Source organism: Carcharodon carcharias, chromosome 1, assembly GCF_017639515.1.
Source record: "Carcharodon carcharias isolate sCarCar2 chromosome 1, sCarCar2.pri, whole genome shotgun sequence".
Taxonomy (NCBI): domain Eukaryota; kingdom Metazoa; phylum Chordata; class Chondrichthyes; order Lamniformes; family Lamnidae; genus Carcharodon; species Carcharodon carcharias.
Genome location: NC_054467.1, coordinates 229,364,225 through 229,381,707, shown reverse-complemented (window position 1 = coordinate 229,381,707; position 17,483 = coordinate 229,364,225). Strand labels below are relative to the sequence as shown.

Here is a 17,483-nt window from a genome sequence, read left to right as displayed (position 1 = left end):
GGCAGCGGGTTAACATCTCGCGACAAGAACATGGGTGGCGCTCTCCCGCTGCTGATTGGTCAGTTTGAAACCCGTTTGAGCTTTAACCTGAAGGAACGTCCGCTTTGGATTGGAGACGGCAGTAAACGGTCGAATTTTGAAATCTGCGCGAGAAGAACGAAAAGGAATAAGGTTGGAATCGTGGAGAAGGCGGCAGGAGGAGGGACTGGAGGTAAGAGAGAGAGAGAGAGAGAGCGTGTCAGCCGGTAAACCCGGGTGCAGGGCGGATCCTTTACCCTGGTATCTATCCCCCGTGGCCCGGCGCCCAGCTTTCATTTTTCTTTATTGTTTATATTTCAGGTCTCTAGCATATCCTCCGTATTTTGTTCATGGACAGTACTGGCAAACCCCTTGAGACTTCTTGCTATGTTTAAAGTTGCTATGGAGAGGCACCTTGTAAAAGCGGGGAGGGATAGGCAGGTTCATACATTCTCTCCTTCACCCTCCCGGCCGTATCACTTGCTCCACTCTGCAGCCTGGCTGGCTTACACCACCCCTCCCTCCTCCACTCCCCTCCAACCTAACCAGCGCCTCTCGATATATCTCTTTTTTTTTGGTTATCTGGCTTAATGTCTCCTCGTGTGGCTCGCTGACCCATGTTAACACTTATGTTCAAGGTGCTACATTTAAAAACAAAACCCAAGCTGTCCCTGGACTGACCCTAGCTTCTCAGACGCTTTGACCTTAAACCTGAAGGTCTTGTTTCAGAAGTAAACAAAATTTCATTCTGAGAGGGGGGTCTGATCGAGGCATTTTTTTAAAAAAAAATTCTTTCATGAGATCTAGGCGTCACTGCCCATCCCTAGCTGCCCTTGAAGGTGGTGGTGAGCCGCCTCCCTTTAATCGCTGCAGTCCATGTGGTGTAGTTACACACCCACAGGATTTTCCTGCAACTCCCTTACTAGGTGCAGGATTCCTAGCCTCTGGCATGCTCTTGTAGCCACAGTATTTCTATGGCTGGTCCAGTTCAGTTTCTGGCCAGTAGTAACCCCCCCACCCCCCCAAGGATGTTAATATATGATCATATGATCATTTCAGACAGAGTACATAGGGTGAAACTGTTCTCACCTCTGAAAGGATTGAGGATGAGGAGGCACAGATTTGGAAACAACTGGTAAAAGAGGCAAAAGTGACATGAGAAAAAACTTTCACGTGGCGAATGGTTGAACTCGAATGCAAGTGTTGGTGGTGGGAGGTTCGACTGAGGCATTCAAAAGGGAATTAGACTTATCTGAAAATGAAGAATTACAGGGAGAAGTTGGAGGAATGGCGCTAAGTGAATTGCGTATCCAGAGAGTGGATGCAGACACAATGGGCTGAATGGCCTCCTGCGCTGTAATAATTGTTTGAAAATTTTGTGTTGTTTAACCTGTTGTTGGAGCCCATAGCCTTTGTTGCATCCAATGCTTTTAACTGTTTCTTCATCATATGAATTGAATTGGCTGAAGATTGGCTTCTGTGATGATGGGGACCTGAGGAGGTGGCTGAGCTGAATCATCCGCTTAGCACTTCTGGCTGAAGATGGTAGCAGATGTTTCAGTGTTATCCTTTGCACTGAAGTGCTGCTTGATCCATCCATCCACCATTGAGGATTGGGCTGCTTTCGGAGCTGCCTCTTCCGATTAGTTTAATTGTCCTCCACCATTCACAACTGGATGTTGCAGGAGCTTTGATATGTTGGTTATGGGATTGTTTCGCTCTATCATATTGCTTCTGGTGTTCAGTTTGCTGTGTTGTAACTTCACCAGATTGGCACTACATTTATAGGTATTCCTGTTGCTGTTTGATTTGTTCGTGGGATTTGAGTGGTCTTGGCAAGGTCATCAACATTCACTACTGTTGAGAAGGTGTTGGAGGTGAGCTCCCTTGAATCATGGCAGCAGTCCATGTGTTGTGGGCATGTGCACAGTGCAGGGAGTTTTCCAGGATTTTGATGATAAAGGAACAGCCATAAAGTTCCAAATTGGGTTGCTCCTGACATACACTCCAACACTCTTTGAACCAGGGTTGTTGCCATGGTGTGGTAATGGCAGATGCATGGGCATGAGGTTACATATTGTGATGGAATAGAGTTCTGGCGCTAATGGATGTCCAATTTTGAGACTTATTGAGTGAAACGGGTTATCTACTCTAGTTTTCATTTTTTTAACAAAAACTCCTGGATTGATCTGGCTTTTGGTGCCTTGTGGCTTTGTCCCAAGTTCCTGGTGAGGATTTCCACATATTCAAAAGCAAAATGCTGCAGAGGCTATAACAAACAGGGAAATGCTCAAGCAGCATCTGTGGAGAGAAACAGTTAACGTTTCAGGGCCCTCAATGGTCCAGTTATGTTCTCTTTACACAACAATTAAGAAACTGACGTGCAATCATTAGGAGACTGCACACAATGTGGTTGATTCTTAAATGCAATTTGAAATGGCCTAGCAAGCCAGTCCTGTGTACAAAATCACAAAAAAGGAACAACTTGCTGGACTACCCAATATCAACCTAGAAATGACAACACCAAGCTCAATTGACTCTCTGCAAAGTCCTCCTTAATGTCTGGGGTTTTGTGCCAAAATTAGGAGAGCTGTCCCAATGACTAGTCAAACAGCCTGACATAATCATACCCACTGACCTAAGCTTTTGGTCATTGATCTAATCTCATGTGGCTCGGTGCCGAACTTTGTTTTATAATGTGCCTAGGGATATTTCATTATATTAAAGGTAAGCTGTAATATGTGGTACCTTCTTTGGCCTTGGTAAAATTCTTCCTACATTTTTAATTTTACATTGGAAATATGGCCCTTTATGTTTCTGTACACAGCAAGAAAACTTTCTTTAATCCATTTTGTCCATCCTTTCACAATTTTAAGCACTTTTGATATCTCCATCAGTCTTCTCACATGCAAGGTAGTCTATCTCTTCTCCTCATTCCTTGGGATCAGTCTTAAAATTTGGAAATGGCAGTTGAGTTAGAGCTGGTTCTTTTCAGTATAAATATGAAAACTAAGGTGGTGCTTTTGAATAAACATTCCTTGTTGCTGAGGGGCAGCTTGCAGATGAGAAAAAGTGGGGGAATGGATAATTTCTTGGGTGATAACAAAAGGTTATAACAGGAAGGGCATCCACTTCAAATGGTACTCTGACTACAATTTGATTGAAAAGGCAAGTGTGGTTCCAGTCAGTTAGATGACTAAATTGTTGGAGGAGAGTGGTGTGGTCATTGTTCTCAAAGACTGCAAACAGGCCAAAGCTCCAGGAGAGTTAGTTTACCTAGTGTAGGATCCATCTCAGCCTCCTGAAATGCACACCATCGCAGTCAGTTTGATTCACCACTAAAATTGAGAAAAGGCTGAGCCCATTGGATACAGCGAAGGCTGTGGCCCTTGACAACATCCGAGCTGTAATGTTGAGCACTTCTGCAGAACCGGCTGCCTCTAGCCAAGCTGTTCCAGTATAGCAATAACACTGGTTTCTACCTGACAATATGAAAAATTGCCTAGGTATGTCTTGATCACACAGTGATGAATCCCATCTGGTCAGTTATTACACTCAATCGCCAATAAAATGACAGAACAAAAACAGAATTACCTGGAAAAACTCAGCGGGTCTGGCAGCATCGGCCACTCTGTTGAAGGGTCATGAGGACTTGAAACGTCAACTCTTTTCTTCTCCGCCGATGCTGCCTGACCTACTGAGTTTTTCCAGGTAATTCTGTTTTTGTTTTGGATTTCCAGCATCCGCAGTTTTTTGTTTTTAGTAAAATGACAGCACTGTCAAGGACATGTTCCATCAAGTGGCACTTGCTCATCAATAACCTGCTCACTGCTTAGTTTGGGTTTTACCTGAATCACTCTGCTCTCATCCTCATTATAGCCTTGGTCAAAGCATGGGCAAAACTGAATTCCAGAGGTTGGCAGAAAACTGCATTACCATTGCTGAATCTCTCTCCATTGAGCAGAAACTTAACTGAACCAGCCACAAGCATTGTTACCAAGAGTACATCAGAGGCTGAGTATTCTATAGTGAGTGACTCTCCTGATTACAAAGCTTTTCCACCATCTCCACTTGCCTGGATGAGTGCAGCTGCAATAAGAAGCTTGACCCATCCAGGCCAAAGCAACCCACTTAGTTTGTTAGGGTGTTGGCTAGGCACCTGTTCCCTACTCTACTGGCGTGATGTGACTGCGTTCTGCACCATCTACATCATGCAGTAAAGACTTCAACAGCACCTCTACTGCTTTGAAGCATAAGGACAATGTGAGCTCTGAACACCACCTACAAATCGCAACCATCCTGGTCTGGAAGTATATTGCTGTTCCTTCATCTCTGGGTCAAAATCTGAGAAGTCCCTACTTAACAGCACTGTGTGTGACTGGTTCCAGGGATGAAGGACTTCAGTTATGTGGATGGATGAAGAAGCTAGGGTTTTAATCTTTTAGAGCAGAGGTTGAGGAGAGCTTTGGCGCAGTTCCAAATCATATGGGGCCAGACAGTAGATAAGGAAAAAAAGGATTAAAGACCAGCAGGTTTAAGGTGACCGACAAAAGAACCAGAATTGATATGAGGTAAAACTTTATGCAGCAGGTGGATATGATTTGGAATTTTATTTTGTTCATGGGAGGTGCTACAGTACCTAAAGGTGGTGGAGGCAAATTCAATTGTGGATTTCAAAAGATAATGAGAATGTATTAGAGAATAAAATTGCAGATTTATGGGGAAAGAATGGGGGAATGGGATGAGCTGGACTGCTCTTGCAAAGAATCAGCACAGGCAAGGGGCTGTTTTCTAGCAATCGTGATTGTCTGGATGTATCATTTCTACTAAACAAGTTTGATTAATGGTTACTGTTTTCAACTCTTCACATTGGCTGTGCTTTCAGTGATCCATGTAACTGTCCCGTTCTGTCAACTTAATATTCACCATTGTGAACTCCCAAATTGGAAAATAATTGGAAAATAAATCTGGCAGTTTTTGCAACTTTTGTGTAGGGTATTCAATAAAAGCTGGCATTTTTAATCTATCGTTTTTTTAACAAAGTAATCTGATTTTGTTTCTTGCTTTTACTAGCATGAGTTTGGATTTGGTTGAGAGTACTTTCTTTGACCTTCAAAGTTCTAATATAATGGATGAACAATGTGACCCATTGATACCAGTGGAGACTACAGGAAGGCCATCAATTCTTCGAATGTCTCAGAAGGAAAACTTCCCTCCCAAAGGGTCAACAAAACTATCAAAGGTAGTTCTCGTTTTGTCCAATTAGGTTCTTGATTTACTTTTGAACGCGTAATAGAATGGTTAACACAGAAGGAACTTGCACTGACTTTCTGTAAAGCAACTCAAGTTAGTATGACTCCCCTGACATATAAACAAAACATACAAACAAGGAGTAGGCCATTCAACCCTTTGAGCCTGCTCTGCCATTTAATAAGTTCATGGCTGATCTGATAGTAACTTGAAATCTGCATCTCACCTAACCTGATAACCTATCACCCCACCACCCCCTTGCTTACCAAGAATCAATCCACCTCTGCCTCAAAAATGTTCAAAAACTCTGCCACCTTCCACCACCTTTTCAGAAAGAGTTCCAAAGACTCACGACCCTGGGAGAGAAAAAAATTTCGCCTCATCTGTCTTAACTGGGCGACCCCTTATTTTTAAAAAGTGACCCCTAGTTCTAGATTCTTCCACAAGAGGAAACATCCACTCCATATCCATCCTGTCAAGATCCCCTTTGCATCTTATATGTTTCAATCAAGTCGCCTCTTACTCTTCTAAACTCCAGCGGATACAAGCCTGTCCAACCTTTCCTCATAAGACAACCCACCCGTTCCATGTATTAGTCTGGTAAACCTTTTCTGAACTGTTTCCAACGCATTTACATATTTCCTTAAATAAGGTGACCAGTACTGTACACAGTACTCCAAATGTGGTCTCACTAGTGTCCTGTACAACTGAAGCATAACCTCTGTACTTTAGTATTCAATTCCCCTTGCAATAAATGATGAAATTCTATTAGCTTTCCTAATTGTATGCAGGTACAGCAAACAAGTCTTTTGTGATTCATGCATTAAGACACCAGATCCCTCTGCACCTCAGAGCTTTGCAAACTCTCACCATTTAGATAATATGCTTCTTTTATTCTTCCTGACAAAATGGACAATTTCATATTTTCCCACATATACTGCATTTGCCAGATCTTCACCCATTCACTTAACCTATCTGTATCTTTTTGTAGCCTCCTTATGTCCTCTTCATAGCTTACTTCCCCATACCTTTGTGTCATCAGTAAATTTGGCAACTATCCTTTCATCTAGGTCATTTATATAAATTATAAACAGTTGAGGCCCCAGTGCTGATCACTGTGGTCGTTACATCTTGCAAACCTGAAAAAGACCCATTTATGGCTACTCTGATTCCTGTTAGCCAACCAATCTTCTAATAATGAAAATATATTACTCCTGACACATGAGGTTTTATTTTCTGCAAGAACCTTTGATGTGGCTCTTTATCAAATGCCTTCTGAAAATCTAAGTACAGTACAGCCCCCAGTTCTCCTTTATCCACAGAACATGTCACTTCCTCAAAGCACTCCGATAAGTTGGTTAAACACAATTTCCCTTTCACAAAACTCTTGACTCTGCCTGATCTTTAGCTTATCCAAATGCCCTGCTTTAACTTCATTAATAGCTTCTAATGTTTTCCCTTATCGCCTTGCCAATTCATGTGCTTATCCAGTTTTGTTTTGTGGCCTGATTTGTATCTGTCTCTGCCACACTGTCACGTAGTGCATGGCTAATTCACTCAGCTAAAGCTAACTTGTTTGGTACAGTATAGTTAGAGCTATTTGTTTTTAAGACTGAAATCTTTCAATTTTTTAACCTTATGTAATCTTTGAACCCATACAGTTACAGTTAAAATATTTAAGAGGCCTCACTGTTTTATAATCTAGACTTCTGCATTAGCATAATGACATGTCAAAAATTTCACATAGTAAAAATCCTGAAATAGGACCCCTCCTCTCAAGTAAGGATTGAGGTAATTTGCTTTTATGACACTGGACTGGCAGCCCAGAGTTTGAATTGAAATCTCATTGGCCATGGGAGACTTCTAATCTATAAAAATGAATGGGCTTTGGTGAATTCTGGTCCATAATTTAAGCTTCAGACTTCCATGTTAATTCCCTGCCTTATTTGCATCCTGTGTATTTAAATGAGGGTACAGGGGAAAGAACATTAAGCAAAACCCTTGATTTTTTTTCTCCCTGAGGTGCTGGTGCCTTTTTATCCTTCAGGCTTGAGCTGCAGCATAGCAGCTCTTTTTTTAATTTGATGTGTTGGCCATTACTATATGCTCTAATGCTATTGTGAAGTTGGACTATACCAAAGCTTTAAGGTTTTCTTGTGTATTAGGTGTCGTTTCAGACTCCTTTAAGAGACCCTGTTACACGCAAAGTACTTGGCTCACATCTGACTAATAAATTGGATGCACTTGAGGCTGGAATAAATTATGGGTGGAGCACTGGCAGTCTAGGAAGCCTTGAAGTGACTGAGGAAAAAAGGTAAGAAAAAGTACTCTGGAATATATAATGAGCTACAATTTGAATACTCTTTCTAGGTATGCTGATTCCTTACCTATATTAAATTCAGCACATTTAGCTGATGGGTGAGTTCACTGTTCTAATACTGCAATCTTCCCATTTTAGGGTACAATCAGTGATTTGTGTAGCTCTTTACTATTAATCAAAACAATTCTATTTCTTTTGAGAATTCAGGGGTGCTTTCCAGATGTCCTGCAGATAGCATCTTAAAATCCTGAAGCAAAGTGACTTGACTTTGTGTTGGTTTTTTTTTTTGTCCAGTTTTACTGCACTCTGCTCCAAGGTTTTAGGCTGAATTTGGAATCAGGTAGATTACTGATCTTGCATTGTGCTTCTGAATTTTTGGACATAGTATCTCTTTTCCCTCTGAATGCAAGACCCTTGTTTTATTAGTCAAAATGCATCTGAGGGAAATGAATTTAGTAATTTTACCCCCAAATGTTCCAAGCTCTTTAATTTTGACTGCACCCACTGGAGTCTTTGTTCTTGCAAAACATTCATGTAAAACATTCATGTATATGCCATATAAAATCTCCCTGTAGTCTACCTTTCCTTGCCTCCTTGCACCCTTTTCACTTTTTCCTGACTTGCATGACAACTAAATTAGATCCAATGACCCTTGTTCAGAGGTTCTGGTTTTTGCACACTGGCCATGGTTTTTGTTAGTGCAGTACTTGCATTTCAATTAATTTTCATTCATTGCATGTGAGCATCACTGATACCAGCACTTATTGCCCTTAAACTGCAGCAGTCCACGTGATGAAAATACTTTCATAGTGCTGCTGGGTAGCTGGTTTCAACATTTTGTCCAATGATATTTGAAGGAATGAAGATATGTTTCCAATTCAGGATGGTGTAACTTGGAGAGGAACTTGATGGTCCTAAGTGCTTGCTGCATTTTTTCTTCTAGCTGGTCCAGAGACTTGAGTGTGAAAATCTAGGCTGACATCCCTGTGCGACATCAAAGAATGTGGTGTTGTTGGAGATGTCATATGTCAGATGAGACATTAAAGCAAGGCCCCATCTGCTAGTTTTGGATAGATGTAACAATCCCACAGCTCTTTTTTGAAGAGCGGGGAGTTGGCTGAACACCACTAAAACAGATTATCACTTTGTGCAAGTTTACTGCCATGTCTCTTATATTACAAGTGACTGATTGTATTGATACTTAATGGTCTATAAAGCACTGATTGAAAGGCACTATATCAATACAAGTTGTGTTTCAGAAATGCTGCTAAAGGATTTGGCAAGTTGCTGTGGTGCATCTTGTAGATGATACATACTGCAGCTATGTTAGTGTTGGAAGGAGTGAATGTTTAAGCTAACAGATGGGATGTCAATCAAGTGTACTGCTTTGTCCTAACTGGTGTTGAACTTTAGGAGTCGTGATATGAGTCACTTCCTACAAAATGTCCAGCCTCTAACCACTTATAGTCACAGAGTTTATATGGCTGGTCTGCCTCAGGATGTTGAGTAATTTTTGGAAATGCCGTTAAATGTTAGTGGAGGTGGCTTGATTCACTCTTGTTTGCCTGGGGGAGGCGGTGGCACGGTATTGTCACTGGGCTAGTGTTCTAGAGACCCAGGGAAACGCGCTGGGGACCTAGCAGATGGTGAAATTTCAAGTCGATAAAAATCTGGAATTAAAAGTCTAATGATGACCATGAAGCCATTGTTGATTGTTGTAAAAACCCATCTGGTTCACTAATGTCCTTTTGGGAAGGAAACCTGCTGTCCTTACTTGGTCTGGTTTACATATGACTCCAGACCCAAAGCAATGTTGTTGAATCTTAAATGCCACCTGCCAGTGATGCCCACATCTCATGAATGAATAATAAAACTTCCATGCCATTATTTACACTATCTACTTTCACCCCTAAATTGTCTGTCTCAGCTCATCTGCAGAATTCCTCATCCATGGCTTATCTAACCTTCAGATGGTCGCCAGAACACCGCCTCATACAAATATACATTCCTACGAATTAGGAGTAGGTCCCTCGAGCCTGTTCCACCATTCAATAAGATCCTGTCTGATCTAATGCAACCTCTACTCCACATGCCCGCCTGCCCCTGATAACCTTCCACCCCCTTGTTTATCAAGAATCTAGCTCTGCCTTAAAAATATTCAAAGACTCTGCTTCCATTGCCTTTTGGGGGAGAGTTCCAAAGGCGCATGACCTGCTAAGAGAGAATTTCTCCTCCTCTGTCTTTTTTTTACAAAAATATACTTTATTCATAAATCTTCAACAAAATTTCAAACCATTTCAAAATCACCATCACAAAAATACAATCAGCTTCAACTTTTACAACATGAATCACAAGGTGTATCAGTAGAAACAATGAATGTTACAATCATTGGCAGACATTCATTTTGAGCTGTACATCCTGAGGGGCTCTTCACAGTTCCCAGCTCCTCGGTGCATTGTGGCAAAAAGAACTTAGGCAGCGACCCTTCCCCATTGCGCCTTTGCGGCAGCTGCCCCAAGCTTTAGTGCATCCCTCAGCACGTAGTCCTGGACTTTGGAATGTGCCAGTCTGCAACACTCGGTCGGGGTCAACTCTTTGTGCTGGAAGACCAACAAGTTACGGGTAGACCAAAGAGCGTCTTTCACCGAGTTGATGATCCTCCAGCTGCAGTTGATGTTTGTCTCGGTGTGTGTCCCTGGGAACAGCCCGTAGAGCACAGAGTCCTTTGTCACAGAACTGCTCGGGATGAACCTCGACAGAAACCACTGCATCTCTCTCCAGAACTTCTTTGCAAAGGCACAATCTACAAGGAGGTGAACAACGGTCTCTTCCCCACCACAGCCACCTCCAGGGCAACATGCCAAGGGGGTGAGACTCCTGGCCTATAGGAAGGATCTGACAGGGAGGGCTTTTCTCGCCACCAGCCAAGCGACGTCTTGGTGCTTGTTGGAAAGTTCTGGCGATGAGGCATTCTGCCAAATGACTTTGACAGTCTGCTCGGGGAACCATCCCACCGGATCCACCCTCTCCTTTTCCCTTGGGACCTCTAGGACGTTACGTGCCAACCACTGCCTGATGGACTTGTGGTCAAAGGTGTTTCTCTGCATAAATTTTTCCACGAGGGACAGGTGGTATGACACGGTCCAACTACTTGGAGCGTTCCGCGGCAGCGAGGCCAGACCCATCCTTCGCAACACTGGGGACAGGTAGAACCTCAGTACGTAGTGACACTTGGTGTTTGCATACTGAGGGTCTACGCACCGCTTGATGCAGCCACACACAAAGGTGGCCATCATTATGAGAGTGATGTTGGGCACGTTTTTTCCCCCTTTATCTAGAGGCTTGTACATCATGTCCCTGTGGACATGATCCATTTTTGACCTCCAGATAAAGCGGAAGATGGCTCGGGTGATCGCCACCACGCAGGAGTGTGGAATGGACCAGACCTGTGCCACGTACAGCAACAGAGTGCCTCACACCTGATGACCAGGTTCTTACCTGCAATGGAGAGGGAACGTCGCTCCCACGTGCCCAGTTTCCTTTTCACCATAGACACTCGCTCCTTCCAGTTTCTAAAGCATGCCCTGGTCCCTCCGAACCATATCCCCAGCACCTTCAGGCCTTCAGCCCTGACAGTGAAGGGGACAAAGGATCGGTCAGCCCAGTTTCCGAAGAACATGGCCTCACTCTTCCCACGATTTACCTTGGCTCCCGAGGCCAGTTCGAACTGGTCGCAGATGTGGATCAGTCTGCGCACTGACAGCGGATCCGAGCAGAAGATGACGACATCGTCCGTGCACAGGAAGGCTTTGATCTGAGTGCCTCCACTGCTTGGGATCGTCACTCCTCTTGTGCTCGGATCCTTCCTGATGGACTCAGCAAAGGGTTCTATGCAACACACGAAAAGAACAGGCGAGAGAGGACAGCCCTGCCTGACTCCAGATTTAATCGGAAAGCTATCTGATTCCCACCCATTGATTGAGACTGCGCTACTGATGTTAATGTAGAGCAGTTGGATCCAATTACGAATTCCATTCCCAAACCCCATTTTGGAGAGCACATCCACCATGTAGGTGTGCAATATTCTGTCAATGGCCTTCTCCTGATCCAGGCTGATGAGGCAGGTTATCCACACCCCTGTCCTGTACATAGGCAATCGTATCCCTGAGCAGCGTCAGAGATCTTCCTGCCCGGCACAGTGCAGGTTTGGTCAGGGTGGATCACTAATTCTAGAGCGGATTTGACACGATTGGCGATGACTTTGGACAGAATCTTATAGTCCACGTTCAATAGTGAAATGGGTCGCCAATTTCTAATTTTCTCCCTTTTTCCCCCTTGTGCTTGTAGATGAGGGTGATAATGCCTTTCCTCATGGATTCTGACATACTGCCGGCCAGGAGCATACTCTCGTACACTTCTAGCAGGTCCGGGCCGATCCTGTCCCACAGAGCCGAATACAACTCCGCCGGCAAGCCGTCGCTTCCGGGAGTTTTAGTCTTCTCTAAGGACTCAAGGGCCTTAGTCAGTTTGTCAGGAGTTAGCGGTTTGTCCAGGCTCTCCCGTGTACTGTCGTCTAAGACCTCCGTGATAGAGGACAGGAAGGACTGGGAGGCCATGCCGTCTGTGGGCTTCACATCATACAATCCGGCATAAAAGGATTTGCTGATCCTCAAAATGTCGGATTGAGATGACTTCACTGAGCCGTCGTCTTCCTTCAGGCAGCTGATCACAGAGCTCTCTGTGTATCTTTTGGAAGAAGAAACATGAGCACGTCTCATCCCGCTCCACGGAGCGGACTCTGGGACGGAAGATGATCTTGGAGGCCTCCGAGGCAAAGAGCGAGGCTTGCTGGCTCTTCACCTCTTCTTCCTCCTTGACATCGACCCCCATCGACTGCAGCCAGAGCAAATTCTGCATGTTTCTCTGGAGTCAGGAGATTTCCCTCTGTTCCTTTCTAGCTTTCTGGGTGCCTTTGAGGATGAAAAACCTCTTGATGTTTCCTTTGATCGATTCCCACCAGTGTGTCAGTGACTCAAAGAGGGGTTTCACGGTTCTCCAATCTTTGTAATCCCTCTTGAGCTCCTCAGTGTTCTCTGGGGTCAGCAGTTGCACATTTAGCTTCCATGCCCCCCTGCCCACCCTCTGGTCCTTCTCTAAGTGGCAGTCAGCCAGTAGGAGGCAGTGGTCAGAGAAAAACACCGGCTTGACGTCGGTTGATCTGACTGCGAACGCACGGGAGACAAACAGGAAGTCTGTCCTGCTTGTGTGCCAGATACAACACAGGCTATGTACTGAAGACTCGCTTCAGAACTAACCAAGTTCTTCTAGTACAGCAACAACACCTGACATCTAGCACAATGTAGTGTCCTGGGACCAACCATCTTCAGCTGCTTCAATGATCTTCCCTCCATCATAAGGTCACTAACAGGATTGTAGACCTGTTCCAACATCGAATTTTGACTTCAACGGTGTAATTAAATGTCTTAAGACAATTGAATAAGTAAATAAAAGTAATGTTTAACATGAGAGCATGGGAACAGGAGTAGGCCATTCAGCCTATTGAGCCTGCTCTGCCATTCAATTAGATCATGGTTGATTGTCTACCTCAACGCCACTTTCCCATGCTATCTCCATATCCCTTGATGTCATTAGCCTCCAGAAATCTATCAATTTCTGTCTTGAACATGCTGAATGATTGGGGTTTCACAGCCCTCTGGGGTAGAGAACTCCAAAGATTCACCACCCTCTGAGTGGAGAAATTCCTCCTCATCTCAGTCTTAAATGGCCTACCCCTTACCCTGAGATTATGCCCACATGGTTCTAGACCCACCTGCTAGGGGAAACATCCTGTCCACATCCGCCCTGTCACGCCTTATAAGAATTTTGTAAGTTTCAATGAGATCAACTCACATTAAACTCTAGAGAATATGGGTCCAGTTTCCTCGATCTCTCCTCATGGCAATCCCACCATCCCAGAGATTCGCCTGGTGAACCTGTGTTGCTAGAGCGTGTATATTTTTTCCATGGTTAAGGAGACCAAAACTGCGCACTCTAGGTGCAGTCTCACCAAGGCTCTGCACAATTGCAGTAAGACAACTTTACTTCTGTACTTGAATCCCCTTGCAATAAAGGCCAACATACCATTTGCCTTCCTTATTGATTATTGCACCAGCATGTTAGCTTTTAGTGACTTATGAACAAGGACACCCAGGTCCCTAAGGACACCAGCACTTACCAACCTCTCAGCATTTAAGAAATATTCTTTGTTTCTTTTCTACAAAAAGTGAATAACTTCACACTTGTTCACATTCTATTCCATCTGCCATGTTGTAGCCCATTCACTTAGCCTGTCCAAGTTTGCTTGAAGCCTCCTTGCTACATCCTCAACTTGCATTCCCACCTAGTTTTGTGCCATCAAATTTGGAAATATTACAATTGGTCCCCACCTCCAAACCTTATAGATTGTTGCCCTAGCACTGATCCTAACAATACCCCATTCGTAACCACCTGCCATCCTGAGAATAACCCATTTATTTCTGCTCTCTGCTTTCTCTGTTCTAATTCTCATTCAATGCCAGTATATTACCATTCCCATGTGCTTTAATTTTGTTTACTAGCCTCCTTATTAAAAGCCTTCTTAAAAAAAACCTCTTAAAAATCCAAATACTCTAACTGGTTCTCCTTTAAGCTAAAAGCAACTTCCTCAAAAACTCCAAGTTTGTCAAACTTGATTTCCCTTTCAAAAGTCCATGTTGATCCTGCCCAATTTTACCATTACTTTATAAGCGTTCAGTTATCATATGCTTTATAATAGATTCTAACGTTTTCCCTACTACTGACATCAAACTAACAGGTCTGTAGTTCAGTTTTCTCTCCCTCCCTTCTTAAATAGTGGAGTTGCATTTGCTGCTTTCCAATGCGCAAGAATATTTCCAGAATCTATAGAATTTTGAAAGATAACCACCATTGCATCCACTATCTCTCTAGCTACCTCTTTCAACACTTGGGGTGAAGCTCATCTGGTTCAGGGGATTTATCAACCTTCAATCCAGTTAACTTTTCAAGCACTACCTCTTTACAAATACTAATTTTTTTTCTGTGCCACAGTTTGAAGTATAACTGAAGTATAAACAAAGTGAATAAGTTCTGTTTAAAACTTTGTTCCAATTGCAGACATGAAGACTCTGGAGGTACTTCTGACTCTCTGGGTTCTAATCTGCAACCAGAGAAAACAGGTAAACATGCTCAAGTTTACATTAATAAATAACATTTCTGGATGATTGGGAATCTAAGTTAAATCTAACTGTTTCATTGACATTGTATACAAATTCTAAAATTGATTTAAGTGCAAAATTTAAGTATTTGTTTAAAATGAAATAGTTATAATGGGGAAACAAAAGCAATATTTCATAACCAGAACTTCAGAGCATTATGCTTTTTATGCACAACAATCGCTGACAGATTTTTGCTTTTGTGTAAAGATTAAAGGATAAATCATATGTTGACATGAGTTTTCATTCCTACATCACCTTAACATCTCTGTATTCATGTTGAATATTTGCTATGGAATCTAGTGTACATGAGAAAAGGAACAATAAACTGACTTGTCTTGTGATTTCTAAAATTATAACAATTGGCATCATAGAATAGTTACAGCATAGGAGGTCTTTTAGCCTATCATATCTGTGCTGACTCTCTGCTGGTACCTCGGCTATTTGCGTTGTTTTGCCTTTTTCTTGTAGCCTTGCAAATTTTCTCCAGTGCTTGTCCGATTCCTTTTTTTTTTGAAAGGCACAATTGAATCTGCTTCCACCACACTCAGGCAGTGCATTCCAGACCCTAACCACTTGTTGCCTAAAGTTCTAACACACCCTCCCTTCATGTACACACTCCTACAACCTCTGTCACTATCCTTCTCCACAGTTCACAATACTTACCAAGTTTTCTGTCTTTTGCACATTTTGAGCTTGTGACTTAAACTTGGGTAAACTAGGGCACTAGTGGTTCTAGTACTGACCCCTGGAAAACCCCTTACTCAAGTATGAACAACTCTGCTTCCTATCACTCAGCCAACTTCATTAAGCACTGTTTCTTTTATTCCATGGCCTTTTACATTGCTGACAAGCATGCAACTCCAAATCCAATGCCTTTTGAAAGTCCATGTATGCCTCATGTTACCTCATCAGTAAGCACAATTTGCCCTTAGAATGAGTTTAATCTAATATTTTGTCAAGTGAAAACATTGTTTCAGGATATTGTTTCTAAAATCTTTCCCACCAGTTTAAGTTAAACTAGCCATAGTTGTTGGTTTTATCCTTGCACCCTTGAACAAGAGGAGCCAGTGGTGTAGTCGCAATCTCACTGGACCAGTAATCCAGAAACCCAGGTTAATGTTCTGGGGACATGGGTATGAATCCCACCATGCAGCTGGTGGAACTTAAATTCGGTTAATAAATCTGGAATTAGGAAGTTAGTCTTGTAATGGTGACCATGAAATCGTTGTCGAATGTTTAAAAACCCAATTGGCCATTTAGGGAAAGAAATCTGCTGTCCTTATCTGATCCGGTCTAAATGTGACTCCAGACCCATAGCAATGTGGTTGACTCTTAACTGCCCTCTGAAATGGTCTAACCTGTCACTCAGTTATATCAAAGCCACTAGAAAGCCTATAAAAAGGAATGAAATCAGACAGAACATCTGGCATCGACCTAGGCATTGGAAACGACAACAGCAAAACCAACCTCTTCAAAACTGCAAACTCCTTACAAACATCTGGAGGCTTGTGTGAAAATTGGGAGAGCTGTCAAGCAGATTAGCCAAATGACAACCTGACATATAGTCATACTCACAATCGTACCTTAGTGTCCCAACACCATCCCTGTGTATGTCCTGTCCTACCAACAGGACAGATCTACCAGGAGAAAGGAGCACCTCTTCCCTTACTGAACTTCCTGTCACCAAACTCCAACTAAAGCTCTCTACTGCAGCCAAACACAGCACTCCAGTACAGACAAAGTCAGCACCAAAGATCGCCTACTTTTGTACTCTCTGAACCTAGCCTCTGAAACCTGTTTAAGCCAGTTATCTAACTGTTGTAGCTGCAAGCAGATTCTGTATGAGTCTTGTTTTAAGGCTGGACTAGAACTCTTTCAACCATAACAGCAACTTTTAGTTAATTGCTAAATTAAAGAAAGACCAGATTTTAGATAGATAGAACTTAACTCTTAAACTCCCTCAGTCACCAATCTCTAACTGAAGTGCTCTAGCCAAACATACCACTTCATAATTGTCCAATGAGGCTTGGACAACTATAGCCAGTTCCTGTTCAATTTTCAGCTTTGCTTCCCTCAACATCCATAGAACCATAGAAAAATTACAGCACAAGAGGTCATTTGGCCCATCTTGTCCATGCCAGCCCGAGGACACCCAGATGCCCTTTCTAATCGCATCTTCCTGCGCCCAGCCCATAGCCCTGCAGTTTACAGCACTTTAGGTGCAGATCCAGATACTTTTTAAAAGAGTTTAGAGTTTCTGCCTCTACCACCAACTTGGGCAGCAAATTCCAGACACCCACTACCCTCTGGGTAAAAAAAGTTCTTCCTCATGTTCCCCTTACACCTTCTGCCACTTATCTTGAAGCTATGTCCCATGGTTCTAGAATTCTCCATCAAGGGAAATAATTTTATCCTGTTCACTCTGTCTATCCCCCTCATAATTTTGTACACCTCAATCAAGTCACCTCTCAGCCGCCTTTGTTCTAAGGAAAATAACCCCAACCTATCCAATCTCTCCTTGTAGTTACACTTTTCTAACCCTGGCAAAATTCGTTTAAACCTCCTCTGCACTCTCTCCAGAGCTATTACGTCCTTCCTGCAATGTGGTGACCAGAACTGCA

The 17,483-nt window shown here is 43.0% G+C and overlaps 1 protein-coding gene across 3 annotated transcripts in view; it reads left to right on the top strand.

The window, feature by feature from the left end:
- Window positions 1–68: 68 nt before the first annotated feature.
- The window catches only part of LOC121278418 (transforming acidic coiled-coil-containing protein 3-like), a 59,099-nt gene continuing 41,684 nt past the window's right edge, over window positions 69–17,483 (top strand). For all 3 annotated transcript variants that reach the window (XM_041188833.1, XM_041188822.1, XM_041188842.1), the window contains exons 1-4: window positions 69–211; window positions 5,092–5,260; window positions 7,434–7,582; window positions 14,762–14,823. In XM_041188833.1, the coding sequence (XP_041044767.1) occupies window positions 5,093–5,260; window positions 7,434–7,582; window positions 14,762–14,823 (379 nt within the window). In that variant the 5' untranslated portion in view covers window positions 69–211; window position 5,092. The remainder of the gene's footprint in view (window positions 212–5,091; window positions 5,261–7,433; window positions 7,583–14,761; window positions 14,824–17,483) is intronic.